This window comes from Phyllobates terribilis, unplaced genomic scaffold, assembly GCF_046119375.1.
Source record: "Phyllobates terribilis strain yellow unplaced genomic scaffold, ASM4611937v1 Scaffold_7__3_contigs__length_470593459, whole genome shotgun sequence".
Lineage (NCBI taxonomy): Eukaryota > Metazoa > Chordata > Amphibia > Anura > Dendrobatidae > Phyllobates > Phyllobates terribilis.
In genome coordinates, this window is record NW_027362767.1 from 137381913 (window position 1) to 137405243 (window position 23331).

The following is a 23331-nucleotide window of genomic DNA, read 5'->3' on the forward strand; positions in this document are numbered from 1 at the left end:
CCCGCGTATTATGAAAGCAGTGCCGCTCTCCATAGCAACGCTTGTACACAATGGGCGGGGCTACGAACAGAGGGAGGCATGCGCACTAAGTAATCCGGGGAAAATGGCGGAGGATGCTGCGGTTGCTATGAAGCCGAGGAAAGGAAGGCCGTGACTGCAGGCAGGCAACACTGCGACCACGGGTGAGCTAAAGCGGCTACGTACATGGGACTCCTGTGTGTGACGCGACGCCATCATCTGTATAGGACGCCCCCCTCCTCCTCCTCCTCCTGTATAGGACGCCCCCCCTCCTCCTCCTCCTCCTGTATAGGACGCCCCCTCCTCCTCCTGTATAGGACGTCCCCCCTCCTCCTCCTCCTGTATAGGACGCCCCCCTCCTCCTCCTCCTCCTGTATAGGACGCCCCCCCTCCTCCTCCTCCTCCTGTATAGGACGCCCCCCCCTCCTCCTGTATAGGACGCCCCCCTCCTCCTCCTCCTCCTGTATAGGACGCCCCCCCTCCTCCTCCTGTATAGGACGCCCCCCCTCCTCCTCCTGTATAGGACGCCCCCCCTCCTCCTCCTGTATAGGACGCCCCCCCTCCTCCTCCTGTATAGGACGCCCCCCCTCCTCCTCCTGTATAGGACGCCCCCTCCCCCTCCTCCTGTATAGGACGCCCCCCTTCCCCCTCCTCCTGTATAGGACGCCCCCTCCTCCTCCTCCTCCTGTATAGGACGCCCCCTCCTCCTGTATAGGACGCCCCCCCCTCCTCCTCCTGTATAGGACGCCCCCCCCTCCTCCTCCTGTATAGGACGCCCCCCCTCCTCCTCCTGTATAGGACGCCCCCCCTCCTCCTCCTGTATAGGACGCCCCCCCTCCTCCTCCTGTATAGGACGCCCCCCCTCCTCCTCCTGTATAGGACGCCCCCCCTCCTCCTCCTGTATAGGACGCCCCCCCCTCCTCCTGTATAGGACGCCCCCCCCTCCTCCTGTATAGGACGCCCCCCCCTCCTCCTGTATAGGACGCCCCCCCCTCCTCCTGTATAGGACGCCGCCCCTCCTCCTGTATAGGACGCCCCCCCTCCTCCTCCTCCTGTATAGGACGCTCCTCCTCCTGTATAGGACGCCCCCCCTCCTCCTCCTCCTGTATAGGACGCCCCCCCCTCCTCCTCCTCCTCCTGTATAGGACGCCTCCCTTCCTCCTCCTCCTCCTGTATAGGACGCCCCCCTTCCTCCTCCTCCTCCTGTATAGGATGCCCCCCTTCCTCCTCCTCCTGTATAGGACGCCCCCCTTCCTCCTGTATAGGACGCCCCCCCTCCTCCTCCTTCTGTATAGGACGCCCCCCCTCCTCCTGTATAGGACTCCTCCTCCTGTATAGGACGCCCCCCCTCCTCCTCCTCCTCCTGTATAGGACGCCCCCCCTCCTCCTGTATAGGACGCCCCCCCTCCTCCTCCTCCTGTATAGGACGCCCCCCTTCCTCCTCCTCCTGTATAGGACGCCCCCCCTCCTCCTCCTCCTGTATAGGACGCCCCCCTTCCTCCTCCTCCTGTATAGGACGCCCCCCTTCCTCCTCCTCCTGTATAGGACGCCCCCCTTCCTCCTCCTCCTGTATAGGACGCCCCCCTTCCTCCTCCTCCTGTATAGGACGCCCCCCTTCCTCCTCCTCCTGTATAGGACGCCCCCCCCTCCTCCTCCTGTATAGGACGCCCCCCTTCCTCCTCCTCCTGTATAGGACGCCCCCCTTCCTCCTCCTCTTGTATAGGACGCCCCCTCCTCCTCCTCCTCCTCTTGTATAGGACGCCCCCTCCTCCTCCTCCTCCTCTTGTATAGGACGCCCCCTCCTCCTCCTCTTGTATAGGACGCCCCCTCCTCCTCTTGTATAGGACGCCCCCTCCTCCTCCTCTTGTATAGGACGCCCCCTCCTCCTCCTCCTCCTCCTCCTGTATAGGACGCCCCCCTCCTCCTCCTGTATAGGACGCCCCCCCTCCTCCTCCTGTATAGGACGCCCCCCCTCCTCCTCCTGTATAGGACGCCCCCCCTCCTCCTCCTGTATAGGACGCCCCCCCTCCTCCTCCTGTATAGGATGCCCCCCCTCCTCCTCCTGTATAGGACGCCCCCCCTCCTCCTCCTCCTCCTGTATAGGACGCCCCCCCTCCTCCTCCTCCTCCTCCTGTATAGGACGCCCCCCCTCCTCCTCCTCCTCCTGTATAGGACGCCCCCCCTCCTCCTCCTCCTCCTGTATAGGACGCCCCCCCTCCTCCTCCTCCTCCTGTATAGGACGCCCCCCCTCCTCCTGTATAGGACGCCCCCCCTCCTCCTCCTCCTGTATAGGACGCCCCCCCTCCTCCTCCTCCTGTATAGGACGCCCCCCCTCCTCCTCCTCCTGTATAGGACGCCCCCCCTCCTCCTCCTCCTGTATAGGACGCCCCTCCTCCTCCTCCTCCTGTATAGGACGCCCCTCCTCCTCCTCCTGTATAGGACGCTCCTCTTCCTGTATAGGACGCCCCCCTCCTCCTCCTGTATAGGATGCCCCCCCTCCTCCTCCTGTATAGGATGCCCCCCCTCCTCCTCCTGTATAGGATGCCCCCCCTCCTCCTCCTGTATAGGATGCCCCCCCTCCTCCTCCTGTATAGGACGCCCCCCCTCCTCCTCCTGTATAGGACGCCCCCCCTCCTCCTCCTGTATAGGACGCCCCCCCTCCTCCTCCTGTATAGGACGCCCCCCCTCCTCCTCCTGTATAGGACGCCCCCCCTCCTCCTCCTGTATAGGACGCCCCCCCTCCTCCTCCTGTATAGGACGCCCCCCCTCCTCCTCCTGTATAGGACGCCCCCCCTCCTCCTCCTGTATAGGACGCCCCCCCTCCTCCTCCTGTATAGGACGCCCCCCCTCCTCCTGTATAGGACGCCCCCCCTCCTCCTCCTCCTCCTCCTGTATAGGACGCTCCTCCTCCTGTATAGGACGCCCCCCCTCCTCCTGTATAGGACGCCGCCCCCTCCTCCTCCTGTATAGGATGCCGCCCCCTCCTCCTCCTGTATAGGATGCCGCCCCCTCCTCCTCCTGTATAGGATGCCGCCCCCTCCTCCTCCTGTATAGGATGCCGCCCCCTCCTCCTCCTGTATAGGATGCCGCCCCCTCCTCCTCCTGTATAGGATGCCGCCCCCTCCTCCTCCTGTATAGGATGCCGCCCCCTCCTCCTCCTGTATAGGACGCCGCCCCCTCCTCCTCCTGTATAGGACGCCGCCCCCTCCTCCTCCTGTATAGGACGCCGCCCCCTCCTCCTCCTGTATAGGACGCCGCCCCCTCCTCCTCCTGTATAGGACGCCGCCCCCTCCTCCTCCTGTATAGGACGCCGCCCCCTCCTCCTCCTGTATAGGACGCCGCCCCCTCCTCCTCCTGTATAGGACGCCGCCCCCTCCTCCTCCTGTATAGGACGCCGCCCCCTCCTCCTCCTGTATAGGACGCCGCCCCCTCCTCCTCCTGTATAGGACGCCGCCCCCTCCTCCTCCTGTATAGGACGCCGCCCCCTCCTCATCCTTCTCCTGTATAGGACTCCTCCTCCTCCTCATCCTTCTCCTGTATAGGACTCCTCTTCCTGTATAGGACGCCGCCCCTCCTCCTCCTCTTCCTGTATAGGACGCCCCCCCCTCCTCCTCCTGTATAGGACGCGCCCCCTCCTCCTCCTCTTCCTGTATAGGACGCCCCCCCTCCTCCTGTATAGGACGCGCCCCCTCCTCTTCCTGTATAGGATGCCCCCCTCCTCCTCCTCCTGTATAGGACGCCCCCCCTCCTCCTCCTCCTGTATAGGACGCCCCCCCTCCTCCTCCTCCTGTATAGGACGCCCCCCCCTCCTCCTCCTGTATAGGACGCTCCTCCTCCTGTATAGGACGCTCCTCCTCCTGTATAGGACGCTCCTCCTCCTGTATAGGACGCTCCTCCTCCTGTATAGGACGCTCCTCCTCCTGTATAGGACGCTCCTCCTCCTGTATAGGACGCTCCTCCTCCTGTATAGGACGCTCCTCCTCCTGTATAGGACGCTCCTCCTCCTGTATAGGACGCTCCTCCTCCTGTATAGGACGCTCCTCCTCCTGTATAGGACGCTCCTCCTCCTGTATAGGACGCTCCTCCTCCTGTATAGGACGCTCCTCCTCCTGTATAGGACGCTCCTCCTCCTGTATAGGACGCTCCTCCTCCTGTATAGGACGCCCCTCCTCCTGTATAGGACGCCCCCCCCCTCCTCCTCCTGTATAGGACGCCCCCCTTCCTCCTCCTCCTGTATAGGACGCCCCCCTTCCTCCTCCTCCTCCTGTATAGGACGCCCCCCTTCCTCCTCCTCCTCCTGTATAGGACGCCCCCCTTCCTCCTCCTCCTCCTGTATAGGACGCCCCCCTTCCTCCTCCTCCTGTATAGGACGCCCCCCTTCCTCCTCCTCCTGTATAGGACGCCCCCCTTCCTCCTCCTCCTGTATAGGACGCCCCCCTTCCTCCTCCTCCTCCTGTATAGGACGCCCCCCTTCCTCCTCCTGTATAGGACGCCCCCCTTCCTCCTCCTCCTCCTGTATAGGACGCCCCCCTTTCTCCTCCTCTTTCTGTATAGGACGCCCCCCTTCCTCCTCCTCCTGTATAGGACGCCCCCCTTCCTCCTCCTCCTCCTGTATAGGACGCCCCCCTTCCTCCTCCTCCTGTATAGGACGCCCCCCTTCCTCCTCCTCCTGTATAGGACGCCCCCCTTCCTCCTCCTCCTGTATAGGACGCCCCCCTTCCTCCTCCTCCTGTATAGGACGCCCCCCTTCCTCCTCCTCCTGTATAGGACGCCCCCCTTCCTCCTCCTCCTGTATAGGACGCCCCCCTTCCTCCTCCTCTTGTATAGGACGCCCCCTCCTCCTCCTCCTCCTCTTGTATAGGACGCCCCTTCCTCCTCCTCTTGTATAGGACGCCCCCTCCTCCTCCTCCTCCTCCTCTTGTATAGGACGCCCCCTCCTCCTCCTCCTCCTCCTCTTGTATAGGACGCCCCCTCCTCCTCCTCCTCCTCTTGTATAGGACGCCCCCTCCTCCTCCTCCTCCTCCTCCTCTTGTATAGGACGCCCCCTCCTCCTCTTGTATAGGACGCCCCCTCCTCCTCCTCCTCTTGTATAGGACGCCCCCTCCTCCTCCTCCTCTTGTATAGGACGCCCCCTCCTCCTCTTGTATAGGACGCCCCCCCTCCTCCTCCTCTTGTATAGGACGCCCCCCCTCCTCCTCCTCTTGTATAGGACGCCCCCCTCCTCCTCCTCCTCCTGTATAGGACACCCCCCCCTCCTCCTGTATCGGACTCCTCCTCCTGTATAGGACGCCCCCCCTCCTCCTCCTGTATAGGACGCGCCCCCCCTCCTCCTCCTGTATAGGACACACCCCCTCCTCCTCCTGTATAGGACGCCCCCCCTCCTCTTCCTGTATAGGACGCCCCCCCTCCTCCTCCTCTTGTATAGGACGCCCCCCCTCCTCCTCCTCTTGTATAGGACGCCCCCCCTCCTCCTCCTCTTGTATAGGACGCCCCCCCTCCTCCTCCTCTTGTATAGGACGCCCCCCCTCCTCCTCCTCTTGTATAGGACGCCCCCCCTCCTCCTCCTCTTGTATAGGACGCCCCCCCTCCTCCTCTTGTATAGGACGCCCCCCCTCCTCCTCCTCTTGTATAGGACGCCCCCCTCCTCCTCCTCTTGTATAGGACGCCCCCCCTCCTCCTCCTCCTGTATAGGACGCCCCCCCTCCTCCTCCTCCTGTATCGGACTCCTCCTCCTGTATAGGACGCCCCCCCTCCTCCTCCTCCTCCTCCTGTATAGGACGCGCCCCCCCCTCCTGTATAGGACGCCCCCCCTCCTCCTCCTCCTCCTGTATAGGACGCGCCCCCCCCCCTCCTGTATAGGACGCACCCCCTCCTCCTCCTCCTCCTGTATAGGACGCACCCCCTCCTCCTCCTCCTGTATAGGACGCCCCCCCTCCTCCTCCTGTATAGGACGCCCCCCCTCCTCCTCCTGTATAGGACGCCCCCCCTCCTCCTCCTGTATAGGACGCCCCCCCTCCTCCTCCTCCTCCTCCTGTATAGGACGCGCCTCCCCCTCCTGTATAGGACGCACCCCCTCCTCCTCCTGTATAGGACTCCCCCCCTCCTCTTCCTGTATAGGACGCACACCCTCCTCTTCCTGTATAGGACGCCCCCCCCTCCTCTTCCTGTATAGGACGCCCCCCCCTCCTCTTCCTGTATAGGACGCCCCCCCTCCTCTTCCTGTATAGGACGCCCCCCCTCCTCTTCCTGTATAGGACGCCCCCCCTCCTCTTCCTGTATAGGACGCCCCCCCTCCTCCTCCTGTATAGGACGCCCCCCCCTCCTCCTCCTGTATAGGACGCCCCCCCCTCCTCCTCCTGTATAGGACGCCCCCCCCTCCTCCTCCTGTATAGGACGCCCCCCCCTCCTCCTCCTCCTGTATAGGACGCCCCCCCCTCCTCCTCCTCCTGTATAGGACGCCCCCCCTCCTCTTCCTGTATAGGACGCACACCCTCCTCTTCCTGTATAGGACGCCCCCCCCTCCTCTTCCTGTATAGGACGCCCCCCCCTCCTCTTCCTGTATAGGACGCCCCCCCTCCTCTTCCTGTATAGGACGCCCCCCCCTCCTCCTCCTCCTGTATAGGACGCCCCCCCCTCCTCCTCCTCCTGTATAGGACGCCCCCCCCTCCTCCTCCTCCTGTATAGGACTCCCCCCCTCCTCTTCCTGTATAGGACGCACACCCTCCTCTTCCTGTATAGGACGCCCCCCCCTCCTCTTCCTGTATAGGACGCCCCCCCCTCCTCTTCCTGTATAGGACGCCCCCCCTCCTCTTCCTGTATAGGACGCCCCCCCCTCCTCCTCCTCCTGTATAGGACGCCCCCCCCTCCTCCTCCTCCTGTATAGGACGCCCCCCCCTCCTCCTCCTCCTGTATAGGACGCCCCCCCCTCCTCCTCCTCCTGTATAGGACGCCCCCCCCTCCTCCTCCTCCTGTATAGGACGCCCCCCCCTCCTCCTCCTCCTGTATAGGACGCCGCCCCCTCCTCCTCCTGTATAGGATGCCGCCCCCTCCTCCTCCTGTATAGGACGCCGCCCCCTCCTCATCCTTCTCCTGTATAGGACTCCTCCTCCTCCAACTGTATAGGACTCCTCCTCCTCCAACTGTATAGGACTCCTCCTCCTCCAACTGTATAGGACTCCTCCTCCTGTATAGGACGCCCCCCCTCCTCCTCCTCTTCCTGTATAGGATGCCCCCCCCTCCTCTTCCTGTATAGGATGCCCCTCCTCCTCCTCCTCCTGTATAGGATGCCCCTCCTCCTCCTCCTCCTGTATAGGATGCCCCCCCTCCTCCTCCTCCTCTTCCTGTATAGGACGCCCCCCCTCCTCTTCCTGTATAGGACGCCCCCCTTCCTCCTCCTCTTCCTGTATAGGATGCCCCCCCTCCTCCTCCTCCTCCTGTATAGGACGCCCCCCCTCCTTCTCCTCCTCCTGTATAGGACGCCCCCCCTCCTTCTCCTCCTCCTGTATAGGACGCCCCCCCCTCCTCCTCCTGTATAGGACGCCCCCCCTCCTCCTCCTGTATAGGACGCCCCCCCCCTCCTCCTCCTGTATAGGACGCCCCCCCCTCCTCCTCCTGTATAGGACGCCCCCCCCTCCTCCTCCTGTATAGGACGCCCCCCCCCTCCTCCTCCTGTGTAGGACTCCTCCTGTGTAGGACTCCTCCTGTGTAGGACTCCTCCTGTATAGGACTCCTCCTGTATAGGACTCCTCCTCCTCCTCCTGTATAGGACTCCTCCTCCTCCTCCTGTATAGGACTCCTCCTCCTCCTGTATAGGACTCCTCCTCCTCCTCCTCCTCCTCCTGTATAGGACTCCTCCTCCTCCTCCTCCTCCTGTATAGGACTCCTCCTCCTCCTCCTCCTCCTGTATAGGACTCCTCCTCCTCCTCCTCCTCCTCCTGTATAGGACTCCTCCTCCTCCTCCTCCTCCTGTATAGGACTCCTCCTCCTCCTCCTCCTGTATAGGACTCCTCCTCCTCCTCCTCCTCCTGTATAGGACTCCTCCTCCTCCTCCTCCTCCTGTATAGGACTCCTCCTCCTCCTCCTCCTCCTGTATAGGACTCCTCCTCCTCCTCCTCCTCCTGTATAGGACTCCTCCTCCTCCTCCTCCTCCTGTATAGGACTCCTCCTCCTCCTCCTCCTCCTGTATAGGACTCCTCCTCCTCCTCCTCCTCCTGTATAGGACTCCTCCTCCTCCTCCTCCTCCTGTATAGGACTCCTCCTCCTCCTCCTCCTCCTGTATAGGACTCCTCCTCCTCCTCCTCCTCCTGTATAGGACTCCTCCTCCTCCTCCTCCTCCTGTATAGGACTCCTCCTCCTCCTCCTCCTCCTGTATAGGACTCCTCCTCCTCCTCCTCCTCCTGTATAGGACTCCTCCTCCTCCTCTTCCTCCTGTATAGGACTCCTCCTCCTCCTCCTCCTCCTCCTGTATAGGACTCCTCCTCCTCCTGTATAGGACTCCTCCTCCTCCTCCTCCTCCTGTATAGGACTCCTCCTCCTCCTCCTCCTCCTGTATAGGACTCCTCCTCCTCCTGTATAGGACTCCTCCTCCTCCTCCTGTATAGGACTCCTCCTCCTCCTGTATAGGACTCCTCCTCCTCCTCCTCCTGTATAGGACTCCTCCTCCTCCTCCTCCTGTATAGGACTCCTCCTCCTCCTGTATAGGACTCCTCCTCCTCCTCCTGTATAGGACTCCTCCTCCTCCTCCTGTATAGGACTCCTCCTCCTCCTCCTGTATAGGACTCCTCCTCCTCCTCCTCCTGTATAGGACTCCTCCTCCTCCTGTATAGGACTCCTCCTCCTCCTCCTCCTGTATAGGACTCCTCCTCCTCCTCCTCCTCCTGTATAGGACTCCTCCTCCTCCTCCTCCTGTATAGGACTCCTCCTCCTCCTCCTGTATAGGACTCCTCCTCCTGTATAGGGCTCCTACTCCTCCTCCTGTATAGGACTCCTCCTCCTCCTCCTCCTCCTGTATAGGACTCCTCCTCCTCCTCCTCCTCCTCCTGTATAGGACTCCTCCTCCTCCTCCTCCTGTATAGGACTCCTCCTCCTCCTCCTCCTCCTGTATAGGACTCCTCCTCCTCCTCCTGTATAGGACTCCTCCTCCTCCTCCTGTATAGGACTCCTCCTCCTCCTCCTGTATAGGACTCCTCCCCTCCTCCTCCTCCTGTATAGGACGCCCCCCCTCCTCCTCCTCCTCCTGTATAGGACGCCCCCCCTCCTCCTCCTCCTCCTGTATAGGACGCCCCCCCTCCTCCTCCTCCTCCTGTATAGGACGCCCCCCCTCCTCCTCCTCCTCCTGTATAGGACGCCCCCCCTCCTCCTCCTCCTCCTGTATAGGACGCCCCCCCTCCTCCTCCTCCTCCTGTATAGGACGCCCCCCCTCCTCCTCCTGTATAGGACGCCCCCCCTCCTCCTCCTGTATAGGACGCCGCCCCCTCCTCCTCCTGTATAGGACGCCCCCCCTCCTCCTCCTGTATAGGACGCCGCCCCCTCCTCCTCCTGTATAGGACGCCGCCCCCTCCTCCTCCTGTATAGGACGCCGCCCCCTCCTCCTCCTGTATAGGACGCCCCCCCCCCTCCTCCTCCTGTATAGGACGCCCCCCCTCCTCCTCCTGTATAGGACGCCGCCCCTTCCTCCTCCTGTATAGGACGCCGCCCCCTCCTCCTCCTGTATAGGACGCCGCCCCCTCCTCCTCCTGTATAGGACGCCGCCCCCTCCTCCTCCTGTATAGGACGCCGCCCCCTCCTCCTCCTGTATAGGACGCCGCCCCCTCCTCCTCCTGTATAGGACGCCGCCCCCTCCTCCTCCTGTATAGGACGCCGCCCCCTCCTCATCCTTCTCCTGTATAGGACTCCTCCTCCTCCAACTGTATAGGACTCCTCCTCCTCCAACTGTATAGGACTCCTCCTCCTGTAGAGGACGCCGCCCCCTCCTCCTCCTGTATAGGACGCCGCCCCCTCCTCCTCCTGTATAGGACGCCGCCCCCTCCTCCTCCTGTATAGGACGCCGCCCCCTCCTCCTCCTGTATAGGACGCCGCCCCCTCCTCCTCCTGTATAGGACGCCGCCCCCTCCTCCTCCTGTATAGGACGCCGCCCCCTCCTCCTCCTGTATAGGACGCCGCCCCCTCCTCCTCCTGTATAGGACGCCGCCCCCTCCTCCTCCTGTATAGGACGCCGCCCCCTCCTCATCCTTCTCCTGTATAGGACTCCTCCTCATCCTTCTCCTGTATAGGACTCCTCCTCCTCCTCATCCTTCTCCTGTATAGGACGCCCCCCCTCCTCCTCCTCTTCCTGTATAGGACCCCCCCCTCCTCCTCCTGTATAGGACGCGCCCCCTCCTCCTCCTGTATAGGACGCGCCCCCTCCTCTTCCTGTATAGGATGCCCCCCTCCTCCTTCTCCTCCTGTATAGGACGCCCCCCCTCCTCCTCCTCCTGTATAGGACGCCCCCCCTCCTCCTCCTCCTCCTGTATAGGACGCCCCCCCTCCTCCTCCTCCTGTATTGGACGCCCCCCCCTCCTCCTCCTGTATAGGACGCTCCTCCTCCTGTATAGGACGCTCCTCCTCCTGTATAGGACGCCCCCCCCTCCTCCTCCTGTATAGGACGCCCCCCTTCCTCCTCCTCCTGTATAGGACGCCCCCCTTCCTCCTCCTGTATAGGACGCCCCCCTTCCTCCTCCTCCTCCTGTATAGGACGCCCCCCTTCCTCCTCCTCCTCCTGTATAGGACGCCCCCCTTCCTCCTCCTCCTCCTCCTGTATAGGACGCCCCCCTTCCTCCTCCTCCTCCTGTATAGGACGCCCCCCTTCCTCCTCCTCCTCCTCCTGTATAGGACGCCCCCCTTCCTCCTCCTCCTCCTGTATAGGACGCCCCCCTTCCTCCTCCTCCTGTATAGGACGCCCCCCTTCCTCCTCCTCTTGTATAGGACGCCCCCTCCTCCTCCTCTTGTATAGGACGCCCCCTCCTCCTCCTCTTGTATAGGACGCCCCCTCCTCCTCTTGTATAGGACGCCCCCTCCTCCTCCTCCTCTTGTATAGGACGCCCCCTCCTCCTCCTCCTCTTGTATAGGACGCCCCCTCCTCCTCTTGTATAGGACGCCCCCCCTCCTCCTCCTCTTGTATAGGACGCCCCCCCTCCTCCTCCTCCTGTATAGGACGCCCCCCCTCCTCCTCCTGTATAGGACGCGCCCCCCCTCCTCCTCCTCCTCCTGTATAGGACGCCCCCCTTCCTCCTCCTCCTGTATAGGACGCCCCCCTTCCTCCTCCTCCTCCTGTATAGGACGCCCCCCTTCCTCCTCCTCCTCCTGTATAGGACGCCCCCCTTCCTCCTCCTCCTCCTCCTGTATAGGACGCCCCCCTTCCTCCTCCTCCTGTATAGGACGCCCCCCTTCCTCCTCCTGTATAGGACGCCCCCTTCCTCCTCCTCCTGTATAGGACGCCCCCCTTCCTCCTCCTCCTCTCCTGTATAGAACGCCCCCCTTCCTCCTCCTCCTGTATAGGACGCCCCCCTTCCTCCTCCTCTTGTATAGGACGCCCCCTCCTCCTCCTCTTGTATAGGACGCCCCCTCCTCCTCCTCTTGTATAGGACGCCCCCTCCTCCTCCTCTTGTATAGGACGCCCCCTCCTCCTCCTCCTCTTGTATAGGACGCCCCCTCCTCCTCCTCCTCTTGTATAGGACGCCCCCTCCTCCTCCTCCTCTTGTGTAGGACGCCCCCTCCTCCTCCTCCTCTTGTGTAGGACGCCCCCTCCTCCTCCTCCTCTTGTGTAGGACGCCCCCCCTCCTCCTCCTCTTGTATAGGACGCCCCCCCTCCTCCTGTATAGGACGCCCCCCCCTCCTCCTCCTGTATAGGACGCGCCCCCCTCCTCCTCCTGTATAGGACGCACCCCCTCCTCCTCCTCCTCCTGTATAGGACGCCCCCCCTCCTCTTCCTGTATAGGACGCCCCCCCCTCCTCCTCCTCTTGTATAGGACGCCCCCCCTCCTCCTCCTCTTGTATAGGACGCCCCCCCTCCTCCTCCTCTTGTATAGGACGCCCCCCCTCCTCCTCCTCCTGTATAAGACACCCCCCCTCCTCCTCCTCCTGTATCGGACTCCTCCTCCTGTATAGGACGCCCCCCCTCCTCCTCCTCCTGTATAGGACGCGCCCCCCCCTCCTGTATAGGACGCCCCCCCTCCTCCTCCTCCTGTATAGGACGCGCCCCCCCCCTCCTGTATAGGACGCACCCCCTCCTCCTCCTCCTCCTGTATAGGACGCACCCCCTCCTCCTCCTCTTGTATAGGACGCCCCCCCTCCTCCTCCTCTTGTATAGGACGCCCCCCCTCCTCCTCCTCTTGTATAGGACGCCCCCCCTCCTCCTCCTCCTGTATAGGACACCCCCCCTCCTCCTCCTCCTGTATCGGACTCCTCCTCCTGTATAGGACGCCCCCCCTCCTCCTCCTCCTCCTGTATAGGACGCCCCCCCTCCTCCTCCTGTATAGGACGCACCCCCTCCTCCTCCTCCTCCTCCTGTATAGGACGCACCCCCTCCTCCTCCTCTTGTATAGGACGCCCCCCCTCCTCCTCCTCTTGTATAGGACGCCCCCCCTCCTCCTCCTCTTGTATAGGACGCCCCCCCTCCTCCTCCTCCTGTATAGGACACCCCCCCTCCTCCTCCTCCTGTATCGGACTCCTCCTCCTGTATAGGACGCCCCCCCTCCTCCTCCTCCTCCTGTATAGGATGCCCCCCCTCCTCCTCCTCCTCCTGTATAGGACGCCCCCCCTCCTCCTCCTGTATAGGACGCACCCCCTCCTCCTCCTCCTCCTCCTCCTGTATAGGACGCACCCCCTCCTCCTCCTCCTCCTCTATAGGACGCCCCCCCTCCTCTTCCTGTATAGGACGCCCCCCTCCTCTTCCTGTATAGGACGCCCCCCTCCTCCTCCTGTATAGGACGCCCCCCCTCCTCCTCCTGTATAGGACGCCCCCCCTCCTCCTCCTGTATAGGACGCGCCCCCCCTCCTGTATAGGACGCACCCCCTCCTCCTCCTCCTTCTGTATAGGACGCCCCCCCTCCTCTTCCTGTATAGGACGCCCCCCCCTCCTCTTCCTGTATCGGACGCCCCCCCCTCCTCTTCCTGTATCGGACGCCCCCCCCTCCTCCTCTTGTATAGGACGCCCCCCCCTCCTTCCTCCTGTATAGGACGCCCCCCCTCCTCCTCCTGTATAGGACGCCCCCCCTCCTCCTCCTGTATAGGACGCCCCCCCTCCTCCTCCTGTATAGGACGCCCCCCCCTCCTCCTCCTGTATAGGACGCCCCCCCTCCTCCTCCTCCTGTATAGGACGCCCCCCCCCTCCTCCTCCTGTATAGGACGCCGCCCCCTCCTCCTCCTGTATAGGACGCCGCCCCCTCCTCATCCTTCTCCTGTATAGGACTCCTCATCCTTCTCCTGTATAGGACTCCTCCTCCTCCAACTGTATAGGACTCCTCCTCCTCCAACTGTATAGGACTCCTCCTCCTGTATAGGACGCCCCCCCTCCTCCTCCTCTTCCTGTATAGGATGCCCCCCCTCCTCCTCCTCCTGTATAGGATGCCCCCCCTCCTCCTCCTCCTCCTCTTCCTGTATAGGACGCCCCCCCCCTCCTCCTCCTGTATAGGACGCCCCCCCTCCTCCTCCTCTATAGGATGCCCCCCCTCCTCCTCCTCCTCCTGTATAGGACGCCCCCCCTCCTTCTCCTCCTCCTGTATAGGACGCCCCCCCTCCTCCTCCTCCTCCTCCTCCTGTATAGGACGCCCCCCCCCCTCCTCCTCCTGTATAGGACGCCCCCTCCTCCTGTATAGGACTCCTCCTCCTCCTGTATAGGACTCCTCCTCCTCCTCCTGTATAGGACTCCTCCTCCTCCTCCTGTATAGGACTCCTCCTCCTCCTCCTGTATAGGACTCCTCCTCCTCCTCCTGTATAGGACTCCTCCTCCTCCTCCTGTATAGGACTCCTCCTCCTCCTCCTGTATAGGACTCCTCCTCCTCCTCCTGTATAGGACTCCTCCTCCTCCTCCTGTATAGGACTCCTCCTCCTCCTGTATAGGACTCCTCCTCCTCCTGTATAGGACTCCTCCTCCTCCTCCTCCTCCTGTATAGGACTCCTCCTCCTCCTCCTCCTGTATAGGACTCCTCCTCCTCCTCCTCCTGTATAGGACTCCTCCTCCTCCTCCTCCTGTATAGGACTCCTCCTCCTCCTCCTGTATAGGACTCCTCCTCCTCCTCCTGTATAGGACTCCTCCTCCTCCTCCTGTATAGGACTCCTCCTCCTCCTCCTGTATAGGACTCCTCCTCCTCCTCCTCCTGTATAGGACTCCTCCTCCTCCTCCTCCTGTATAGGACTCCTCCTCCTCCTCCTCCTGTATAGGACTCCTCCTCCTCCTCCTCCTGTATAGGACTCCTCCTCCTCCTCCTCCTGTATAGGACTCCTCCTCCTCCTCCTCCTGTATAGGACTCCTCCTCCTCCTCCTCCTGTATAGGACTCCTACTCCTCCTCCTGTATAGGACTCCTACTCCTCCTCCTGTATAGGACTCCTCCTCCTGTATAGGACGCCTCCCCTCCTCCTCCTCCTGTATAGGACGCCCCCCCTCCTCCTCCTGTATAGGACGCCCCCCCTCCTCCTGTATAGGACTCCTCCTCCTGTATAGGACGCCCCCCCTCCTCCTCCTCCTCCTGTATAGGACGCCCCCTCCTCCTCCTCCTCCTGTATAGGACGCCTCCTCCTCCTGTATAGGACGCCTCCTCCTCCTGTATAGGACGCCTCCTCCTCCTGTATAGGACGCCTCCTCCTCCTGTATAGGACGCCTCCTCCTCCTCCTCCTGTATAGGACGCCTCCTCCTCCTCCTCCTGTGTAGGACGCCTCCTCCTCCTCCTCCTGTGTAGGACGCCTCCTCCTCCTCCTCCTGTATAGGACGCCTCCTCCTCCTCCTCCTGTATAGGACGCCTCCTCCCTCCTGTATAGGACGCCTCCTCCCTCCTGTATAGGACGCCTCCTCCGCCTCCTCCTGTATAGGACGCCCCCTCCTCTTCCTCTTCCTCCTGTATACGGACCCCTCCTCGCTGTATAACCCCTGTCTTGTCTCTCAGGCCGCAGAGATGTGAGGGGAGGACGGCCCCCGGACCTGCTGATGATGAGGTATGATCCCCCTGCCTGGGAGCACAAGTGTCTGTCTTCCTCCTCCACGTGCGGTCCCTTATCTGTGCCCCTCCCTGTCTCCCACAGGGCCCCTCTTTCTACCAGATCTGCGATGCCCCCGGTGGCTGAGCCCAGATTTGTACGGAGTCGTCCCCCGGCCGCCATCTCCTCGCAGTCCGCTGTACCCGGCCGGGCCATCACCTCGCTGAGGACCGTCAGCCAGGAGCGCTGCGCCCACTCCAGCACTCCCCTCTCCAATGTCAGCACCGCTCCCAAACTGCGTCCGCTGCCCCCTCCCCCTGTCCGGGAGGAGAGGTGTAAGCCGGAGCGTGGACGCAGCAGTCTGCGGGCGGAGACAGTCAGCAAGAAGGGACCACTGAAAGCCAATCACCTGATCAAAGTCACCGCCACTGCCCCGGCTGCCATCAAGCCGCCCACGCCGTCCCACCGTCCGATCATCGGGGGTCTCTCCAGGTCTAAATCAGTCAGCCACATGGACCTGAGAGCGAAGACGGAGAGCGGCAGCAGTGAGGGTCCCGTCAGAGAGAGGAGCGCGTCCACCAGCCGGAAACCGCCACTGGACAGCGCCGCCCTGAGGAGGAGCAGCTCCCTGCAGCGAGCGGGCACACTGCCCATCCTGGAGGGGCAATGTATCTCCCCAAAGAGACCCCCGAACGACAGCAAGACCTCCGATGTCAAGAGCCAAGAGAAGCCCCCGCCCTCTCCGGTGAGTATCCCACCCACTGTGACTGTCCCCACAACCCATGGCACTCTGCCAGGGCATGCTGGGAGTTGTAGTTCTACTTTTGCCTCATCACTGTCTCCTGGTACACTGTTACGCCGCCTCCTACCGTTACCATGTCCCTGCTGCCAAGGTCGCCCCGTGTGCTGCAGCGTGCGCCCTTCCCCCCAGCTAATTAATCCCCAGGAGATGAGCCGTGAGGCACCTTGGATTGTCAGCCACAAGCCGGATGAGGCAGCCGCGCCTGCGCTCCTGTAATCCCCCCGCAGACTGCTGACAGCGGGCACCACAGGCTGCCACCCGCACCATGCCCGGGCTGCAGGGACACGGGCTGGTAGAGCTCCCGCAGAAGCTGCAGCGCATCTTGGCTGACCGGAAGCAGGTGCACATCTCTGAGTCTGTGGTCCATACGGCCATGATGGGGCTCTTACTGATGACCAGCGAGGTAACGGGGGGGGGGCCGCCATCCTGCCGTGTCAGTCACTTGTGGCTGTACTGACCCCCGCTGCCTCTTCTCTCCTCAGCTGCCTCCCACCCTCGGCTCTGGACATGTCGGACTGCGCAATCTAGGCAATACGGTGAGTGAGCTGCTTGTGTGTTAGGTGTGGGACTACAAATCCCAGCATGGCTCTGCTGTTCTCCACCCACTACAGTACCGGAGCTGCTGATTGGCTGACAGCTCGATGTAGGGGGGTTGTGAAGACCCGGGGTCTTCTGTGGGCGTAGTACTACTCAGACAACACAGGGTGAGGGTAAAACAGCGTGAAAATACTTTATTAAACCACAAAATGGACAATAAACTCACAGAACAGTCCCAGCAAATACCCAAGATGGTAGAGCATTAGTCTCACCCTTCCTTCTCCGCTCGCCTGGGATAGAACATATGTGACTTTGGGACTTCCAGGGCCGACTACCTCAACCAGTGGCCCCACGCTTCTGTCGGGCCCCCACAGAGAGGAGGTAGCGGCAAGATTAGGAAGCTGACAGTCCATCGAGGTACAAGGCTAGGAGACCAGAGGGTCCCACCCTGGCCCCTCCAAGAGTTTCCATGGGGCCAGATGACCGGCTGGTCCCAATATGGCTTCTCCGAATGTCTCCATGGGTTCCAGGCAACCAGTGGGTCCCTTCTGACAACCCCAAACAGCATATCCATGGGGCCAGGTGACTTCATTTTCCCAATCTGGTCTCCCCAAAATGTATCCATTGGCTCTCTGATGGTCAATGGAGCAGATCCGTATCTTTCCAGCCAGGACCGATACCCTTAGGCTGGAATCATGTAGAATCCAAATCTGTGTCTCTTTAGGTAAAGCCATTCTTCTAAGCTGATGGTCGGAGAGAGTCTCTGATCTTTAATTCTCATTGTGAAGTCTTTCTGATTCTCCTTGATTCTACTTGCAGCACTACAGACATCCCTCTTTATATTTACATATGTGTAAGGTCATCATTCACAGGTCAAGGGTCAGGGATGAAGGTGGTAGGGGCTCATGACTCAGTTTGAGCATTTAATCAACTTGCATAGTTTGTATCCATCCTGCTCTTTAAATAAACATCTAGCTGGCTTAGTACAGTATTTCATTAGCACATTAATAAACATCATTGTTTCCAAACGAAGAGAAGTCAACATTCAGTTTTATACATATAATCGTATGTCCTTCTTGACCAGCCACAGAAATACACATACACTATTGTGTTTATGTTGACTTGTAAATGTATTTCTCTTGGTTTACCAAATCTAATCTTCTGGCTGATTTAAGATTATAAGCTGTGTCATCACAGGCGTCCTGACTCCAGCTGTCGAGGGCTGCAACAGTTTATATGACACTTTCCCTTTAAGTGACTGTTGGATACACCCAGCTGTATCTGAGCCACCGTGTCTGTTTCCTGCAGTGTTTCCTGAACGCCGTCCTCCAGTGTCTCAGCAGCACGCGACCGCTCCGTGACTATGTCCTGCGCCAGGAGTACCGCCATGAGCAGCCAGCGAGCACGAGGACGTCGCAGGAACTCACCGAGGGTACGACCCCCTGCACAGCCCCTCCCCCAGCACAATAACTCCACCCCCAAGTGGTGCTGACGTCACCATTCACTTTTACTTTCAGCCTTCGCTGATGTCATCACCTCATTATGGAGCCCCGAGGCCCCAGACGCCGCAAACCCAGCACGACTGCGAGCCATATTCCAGAAATATGTCCCGTCCTTCACAGGGTACAGGTAAGAGCGGCATCCCATAATGCCATTCTCGGGTGATGTCACCGCTGGTCTCGGGTGATGTCACCGCTGGTCTCGGGTGATGTCGCCGCTGGTCTCGGGTGATGTCGCCGCTGGTCTCGGGTGATGTCGCCGCTGGTCTCGGGTGACTCACCGTTGATCTCAGTGAGGTCACCGTTGGTCTCAGGTGACGTTGACTTTGATCACAGTGATGTCGCCGCTGGTCTCGGGTCATGTCGCCGCTGGTCTCGGGTGACGTCACCATTGATCTCAGTGATGTCACCGCTGGTCTCGGGTGACGTCGCCGCTGGTCTTGGGTGACATCACCATTGATCTCGGGTGAGGTCACCGCTGGTCTCTGGTGAGGTCACCGCTGGTCTCTGGTGAGGTCACCGCTGGTCTCTGGTGAGGTCACCGCTGGTCTCTGGTGAGGTCACCGCTGGTCTCTGGTGAGGTCACCGCTGGTCTCTGGTGAGGTCACCGCTGGTCTCTGGTGACTCACCATTGATCTCAGTGATTTCACCGCTGGTCTCTGGTGACGTCGCCGCTGGTCTCGGGTGACATGGCCATTGATCACAGAGATGTCACCGCTGGTCTCGGGTGACGTCACCGCTCGTGTCTTCTCAGTCAGCAGGATGCTCAGGAATTTCTGAAGTTCTTCATGGACAGAATTCACACAGAAATCAACAAGAAGTGCAGGAGAACTCCCAGCATCCTCTCTGATGTTAAGCGTCCCATGTCTGTGGAGCCCACTGACTTTCTCAGGTAACGGGGGCTCACTCTATTTCAGGGGTCCATAGGGTCGGGCTGTCTGTATTTTAAGGGTATGTCCCCACGATCCGCAGCCACCTGCGGCCCTGATGCTGCAGAGCAGCCGCGCGGCTTCAGCCCTCATTTATGCAAATGAGCGGCATGATTTTTTTTTTTTCACATGCGGACTTTCCTTATAGAGGTTAGGTAAATCCATGTGAGGACCTGCAAGAGAAATTGACATGCTGCGGTCTGGAAAGATGCGCCTCATGTCAGTTTCCGCGGGCGAGCCGCAGGAGCACACAGACACACAGTGGACATGGGATTTCTACAAATCCATCCACTATGCTGTTTCATCTGGCCGCTGCATAAACACGAAGCTTCAAACCCGCAGCAGCTTTTGACCATGGGCACATACCCTAAGGGTCCATGGGGCGGCGCTGTCTCTGTTTTGGGCCGGGTGTTCTCTGTGTTTCAAGGTGGGGCGTAGTGGTCTCTGTTTTGACATGCAAGACTGTTTCTGTGTTTTGGTGTGTGGCAGGGCGGTCTCTGTGCTTCGAGGCGGGTGCGGTCTTTGTTTTTCGACAGTGCGGGGGCGGTCTTGGGGTACTGTGGGGTGGGGTGTTCTGTGTATCAACGGAGGGCGGGGATATGTTTGGGGGTACTGCAAGGACGGGACAGTTTGTGTTTTGGCGTAGTGCGGGAGAGGGGTGGAGTACCCTGTGTTTCAGGGTAGTGTAGGGATGGTGCAGTCGCTGTGTGTCAGGGTACTGTGGAGGCTGTCGGGGGTGCTGTGGGGCCATTCGTGCTGTGTGTCGGGGATGCTGCGGTGGCGGTCGCAGTGTGTGTCGGGGGCGCTGCGGGGGCAGTCGCGGTGTGTGGCGGGGCAGTCGCGGTGGGTGCTGCGGGGCGGGTGCTGGCGGTGTATCGGGGTGCTGGGGGGGGCTGACTCTGACTTATAGCTTCCTGTTTTCTCAGTGATGATGATCGAGCCAATCAGATGTGGAAGAAATACCTGGAGCGCGAGGACAGTAAGGTGGTTGGTAAGTCACTGATCAGGTTGTCAGGAGGAGCTGCACACCTACCTTGTTGTTAGGTTACAGCTTGTCTTACGCTCCATTCACAGCCAAAGCTGCATAACGATTTTCAGTACTATAACAGTTGTGATTGCAGCTGTGGAGGTGAGTGGAGTGATGTATACAGCTAGTCTGTTGCATCTCTTCTTGGTTGCGCTGCTGCAGAATCTGGGCTACAAGTCCCAGCATGCCCCTGTGACTGGCTGACTCTTGCTGCTTCCCCTGTAGATCTCTTTGTGGGTCAGCTGAAGAGCTGCCTGAAGTGCCAGTCCTGTGGCTACTGCTCGCCGACCTTCGAGGTGTTCTGTGACCTGTCCCTTCCCATCCCCAAGGTGAGCAAGAGCCTTACAGAGTCGGCCAGTGCCAGGCGGTGGTCTTACAACCCCTCCTGGCAGTGAGCTCTATAATGCCCCTTGGAGGTTGTCCCATGTCCTGGAACTGCTGCTCTTCTGTCCACGGACACAGCGTGGGACTGCTGGCAACGTCTGTGCCGTTGCGTGGGACTGCTGGCAACGTCTGTGCCGTTGCGTGGGACTGCGTGGGTGTTGTGTCTCAGGTCTGCTACCTCTGCGCTATGATCAGCACGTTGTTAACCCCTTGTTCCTGTCTTCTCTCCGCAGAAAGGCCTCAGCGGGGGAAAGGTCTCCCTCCTGGACTGCCTCACCCTCTTCACCAAGGAGGAGGAGCTGAATTCAGAGAACGCCCCGGTAATGGCGCAGATGCTGCGTACACATAACGGGCGCCGCTGCTGACACGTAATAATCATATAATGGTCTCTGATCTGACAGGTCTGCAACCGCTGCCGGCTAAGGACAAAAAGCACAAAGAAGCTGAGCGTCCAGCGCTTCCCCCGCATCCTCGTTCTACGTATCCTGCACACGTGCAGTAGAGGGCGCCGCTCGCCTCTGCTTATATAGAGCGCCACCTACTGATGGGCACCAGGCTGTCAATCTGCCGCCATGTTTCTTTCCCTTAACCTTTTGCTCCTAGACCTGAACAGATTCTCCACCACGCGGTTCTCCATCAAGAAGTGCTCGGTGTTTGTGGATTTCCCGCTGCACAGACTCAACCTCAAGGAATTCGCCAGCGAAAAAAACGGTACGGGGAGGCGCAGCACCTGCGCTCTCACTTTTGGGATACCCCACTAATCCCTCCTCGTCAGGAGCCGCAGAAGTAGTGTCAGGTCTCGTGTCCGGATTAGGATTAATAAGTGAAGTCTCCGGACCGCTCAGATTACTGAAGAAAGTCACCTGCAGCCGCGCGAGTCTGATAGGAGCTGTCCACATGTGTGATCATACAATAGGGCTAGTCTATCCTGCCAGGGAGTAATGCAGGGGTTAATGTCTTCCTACCCGGTGCTCTGGTGTGGCGGAGGGGGAATCACCTGCTGCTCTGGTGTGGCGAAGGGGGAAGGGATTAGCCGCTGCTCTGGTGTGGTGGAAGAGAAATCACCCAGTGCTCTGGTGTGACGAAGGGAGAATCTCCTGGTGCTCTGGTTTGGCGGAGGGGAAAGGGATCACCTGATGCTCTGGTGTGATGGAGGGAGAATCACTCGGTGCTCTGGTGTGGCGGAGGGGGAATCACTCGGTGCTCTGGTGTGGCGGAGGGGGAATCACTCGGTGCTCTGGTGTGGCGGAGGGGGAATCACTCGGCGCTCTGGTGTGGCGGAGGGGGAATCACCCGGTGCTCTGGAGTGGCGGAGGGGGAATCACCCGGTGCTCTGGTGTGGCGGAGGGGGAATCACCCGGTGCTCTGGAGTGGCGGAGCGGGAATCACCCGGTGCTCTGGTGTGGCGGAGGGGGAATCACCCGCTGCTCTGGTGTGGCAGAGGGGGAATCACCCGCTGCTCTGGTGTGGCGGAGGGGGAATCACCCGCTGCTCTGGTGTGGCGGAGGGGGAATCACCCGCTGCTCTGGTGTGGCGGAGGGGGAATCACCCGCTGCTCTGGTGTGGCGGAGGGGGAATCACCCGCTGCTCTGGTGTGGCGGAGGGGGAATCACCCGCTGCTCTGGTGTGGCGGAGGGGGAATCACCCGCTGCTCTGGTGTGGCGGAGGGGGAATCACCCGCTGCTCTGGTGTGGCGGAGGGGGAATCACCCGCTGCTCTGGTGTGGCGGAGGGGGAATCACCCGCTGCTTTGGTGTGGCGGAGGGGGAAGGGATCACCCGGTGCTCTGGTGTGGCGGAGGGGGAAGGGATCACCCGGTGCTCTGGTGTGGCGGAGGGGGAAGGGATCACCCGGTGCTCTGGTGTGGCGGAGGGGGAAGGGATCACCCGGTGCTCTGGTGTGGCGGAGGAACGCAACACCTGGAATATTGACCCTGTGCCTGTGGAGCTTACACTCTTAATGCTTTTGCTGCAGTGCTGACTTCACATTATTTTGCAGGTTGTCCTGTGTACAACCTCTACGCTCTGTGCAATCACTCAGGCAGCGTGCATTATGGACACTACACGGCCTACTGTAAGGACCAGTCCGGATGGTTCGCCTACAACGACTCCCGGTCAGTCCTTTCTCCTCCTCTTCCATCTTTAGACGCCCGTCAGACCCCCGGGGTAACGTCTCCTTCTCCTCCGCAGGGTCAGTCCCATCAGTGAGGGTCAGGTGCAGTCCAGCGAGGCCTACGTCCTGTTCTACGAGCTGGAGGACTCCGGCCTGAAGAAGTGAGAAGCTCCTCGGGGGCAGGGCTACAATGTCAGCTGACAGGTCAATAAAGCAATGGGATTGGCCGCTGCTCTCCATTTGATAGAAGCAATAAAGATTCAGTCACACTGGACTGGAGACTGTAATGTGGACTGTTTCTGGGACCCCGTGGGTTCGCGTAGCCTTCAGGTCAGGACTGATCGTACCACCCCTGTGGAACCACAAGTCCCAGCCAACTCGGTGATAGCTTTACTGTTTACTAGGATTGGACCCAAAATAGAGCAACTGCACCTTTAAAACGAATATGGCTGCCATTACCGCTCACACCCAGCTTTCCCAGAGCCCGGAATAGCAACCGGTATGGCCGTACCAGAGGATCTGTTATGTTACCTTTTACAGGAGTGCGGAAAAGCTGGATGAGCCCCGGAATGGGCATGCTGACTGTCTCCCAGCTCTCCCAGGATCAGGAGAGAAGAGGATGACGCAAGGACTGGCACATACTGGGGGGACTGGCACATATATTGGGACTGACGTATGGGCCCTCGCAGTATGTGCAGCCTCGCCAATCTCTGTCCCCCCCCCCCCCATCCCCTACATGACGTGGGCGCCTGTCTGTCACCCCCTAACTATATTTTTGGTACAGAGTTTCTATATGAAACAGAGACGTCAGATATCGGGGTGACAAAAAGTAAACGTCTCATACACCCCAGAAA

General features: G+C 60.7%; 1 protein-coding gene across 2 annotated transcripts; it reads left to right on the forward strand.

The window, feature by feature from the left end:
- Window positions 1-45: 45 nt before the first annotated feature.
- Window positions 46-23331, forward strand: USP21 (ubiquitin specific peptidase 21). Of its 2 annotated transcripts, XM_073639263.1 has the most exons (14): window positions 46-182; window positions 15158-15206; window positions 15294-15933; window positions 16473-16526; window positions 17836-17959; window positions 18045-18156; window positions 18781-18918; window positions 19882-19946; window positions 20208-20311; window positions 20600-20686; window positions 20768-20846; window positions 20970-21077; window positions 22364-22478; window positions 22555-23331. In XM_073639263.1, exons 2-14 carry the CDS (start codon window positions 15199-15201, stop codon window positions 22640-22642), a joined length of 1722 nt encoding a protein of 573 aa, XP_073495364.1. In that variant the 5' UTR covers window positions 46-182; window positions 15158-15198; the 3' UTR covers window positions 22643-23331. The 2 variants fall into 2 exon arrangements, with proteins under 2 accessions (XP_073495364.1, XP_073495365.1); XM_073639264.1 differs by lacking the exons at window positions 46-182; window positions 15158-15206; window positions 15294-15933 and adding an exon at window positions 16213-16393.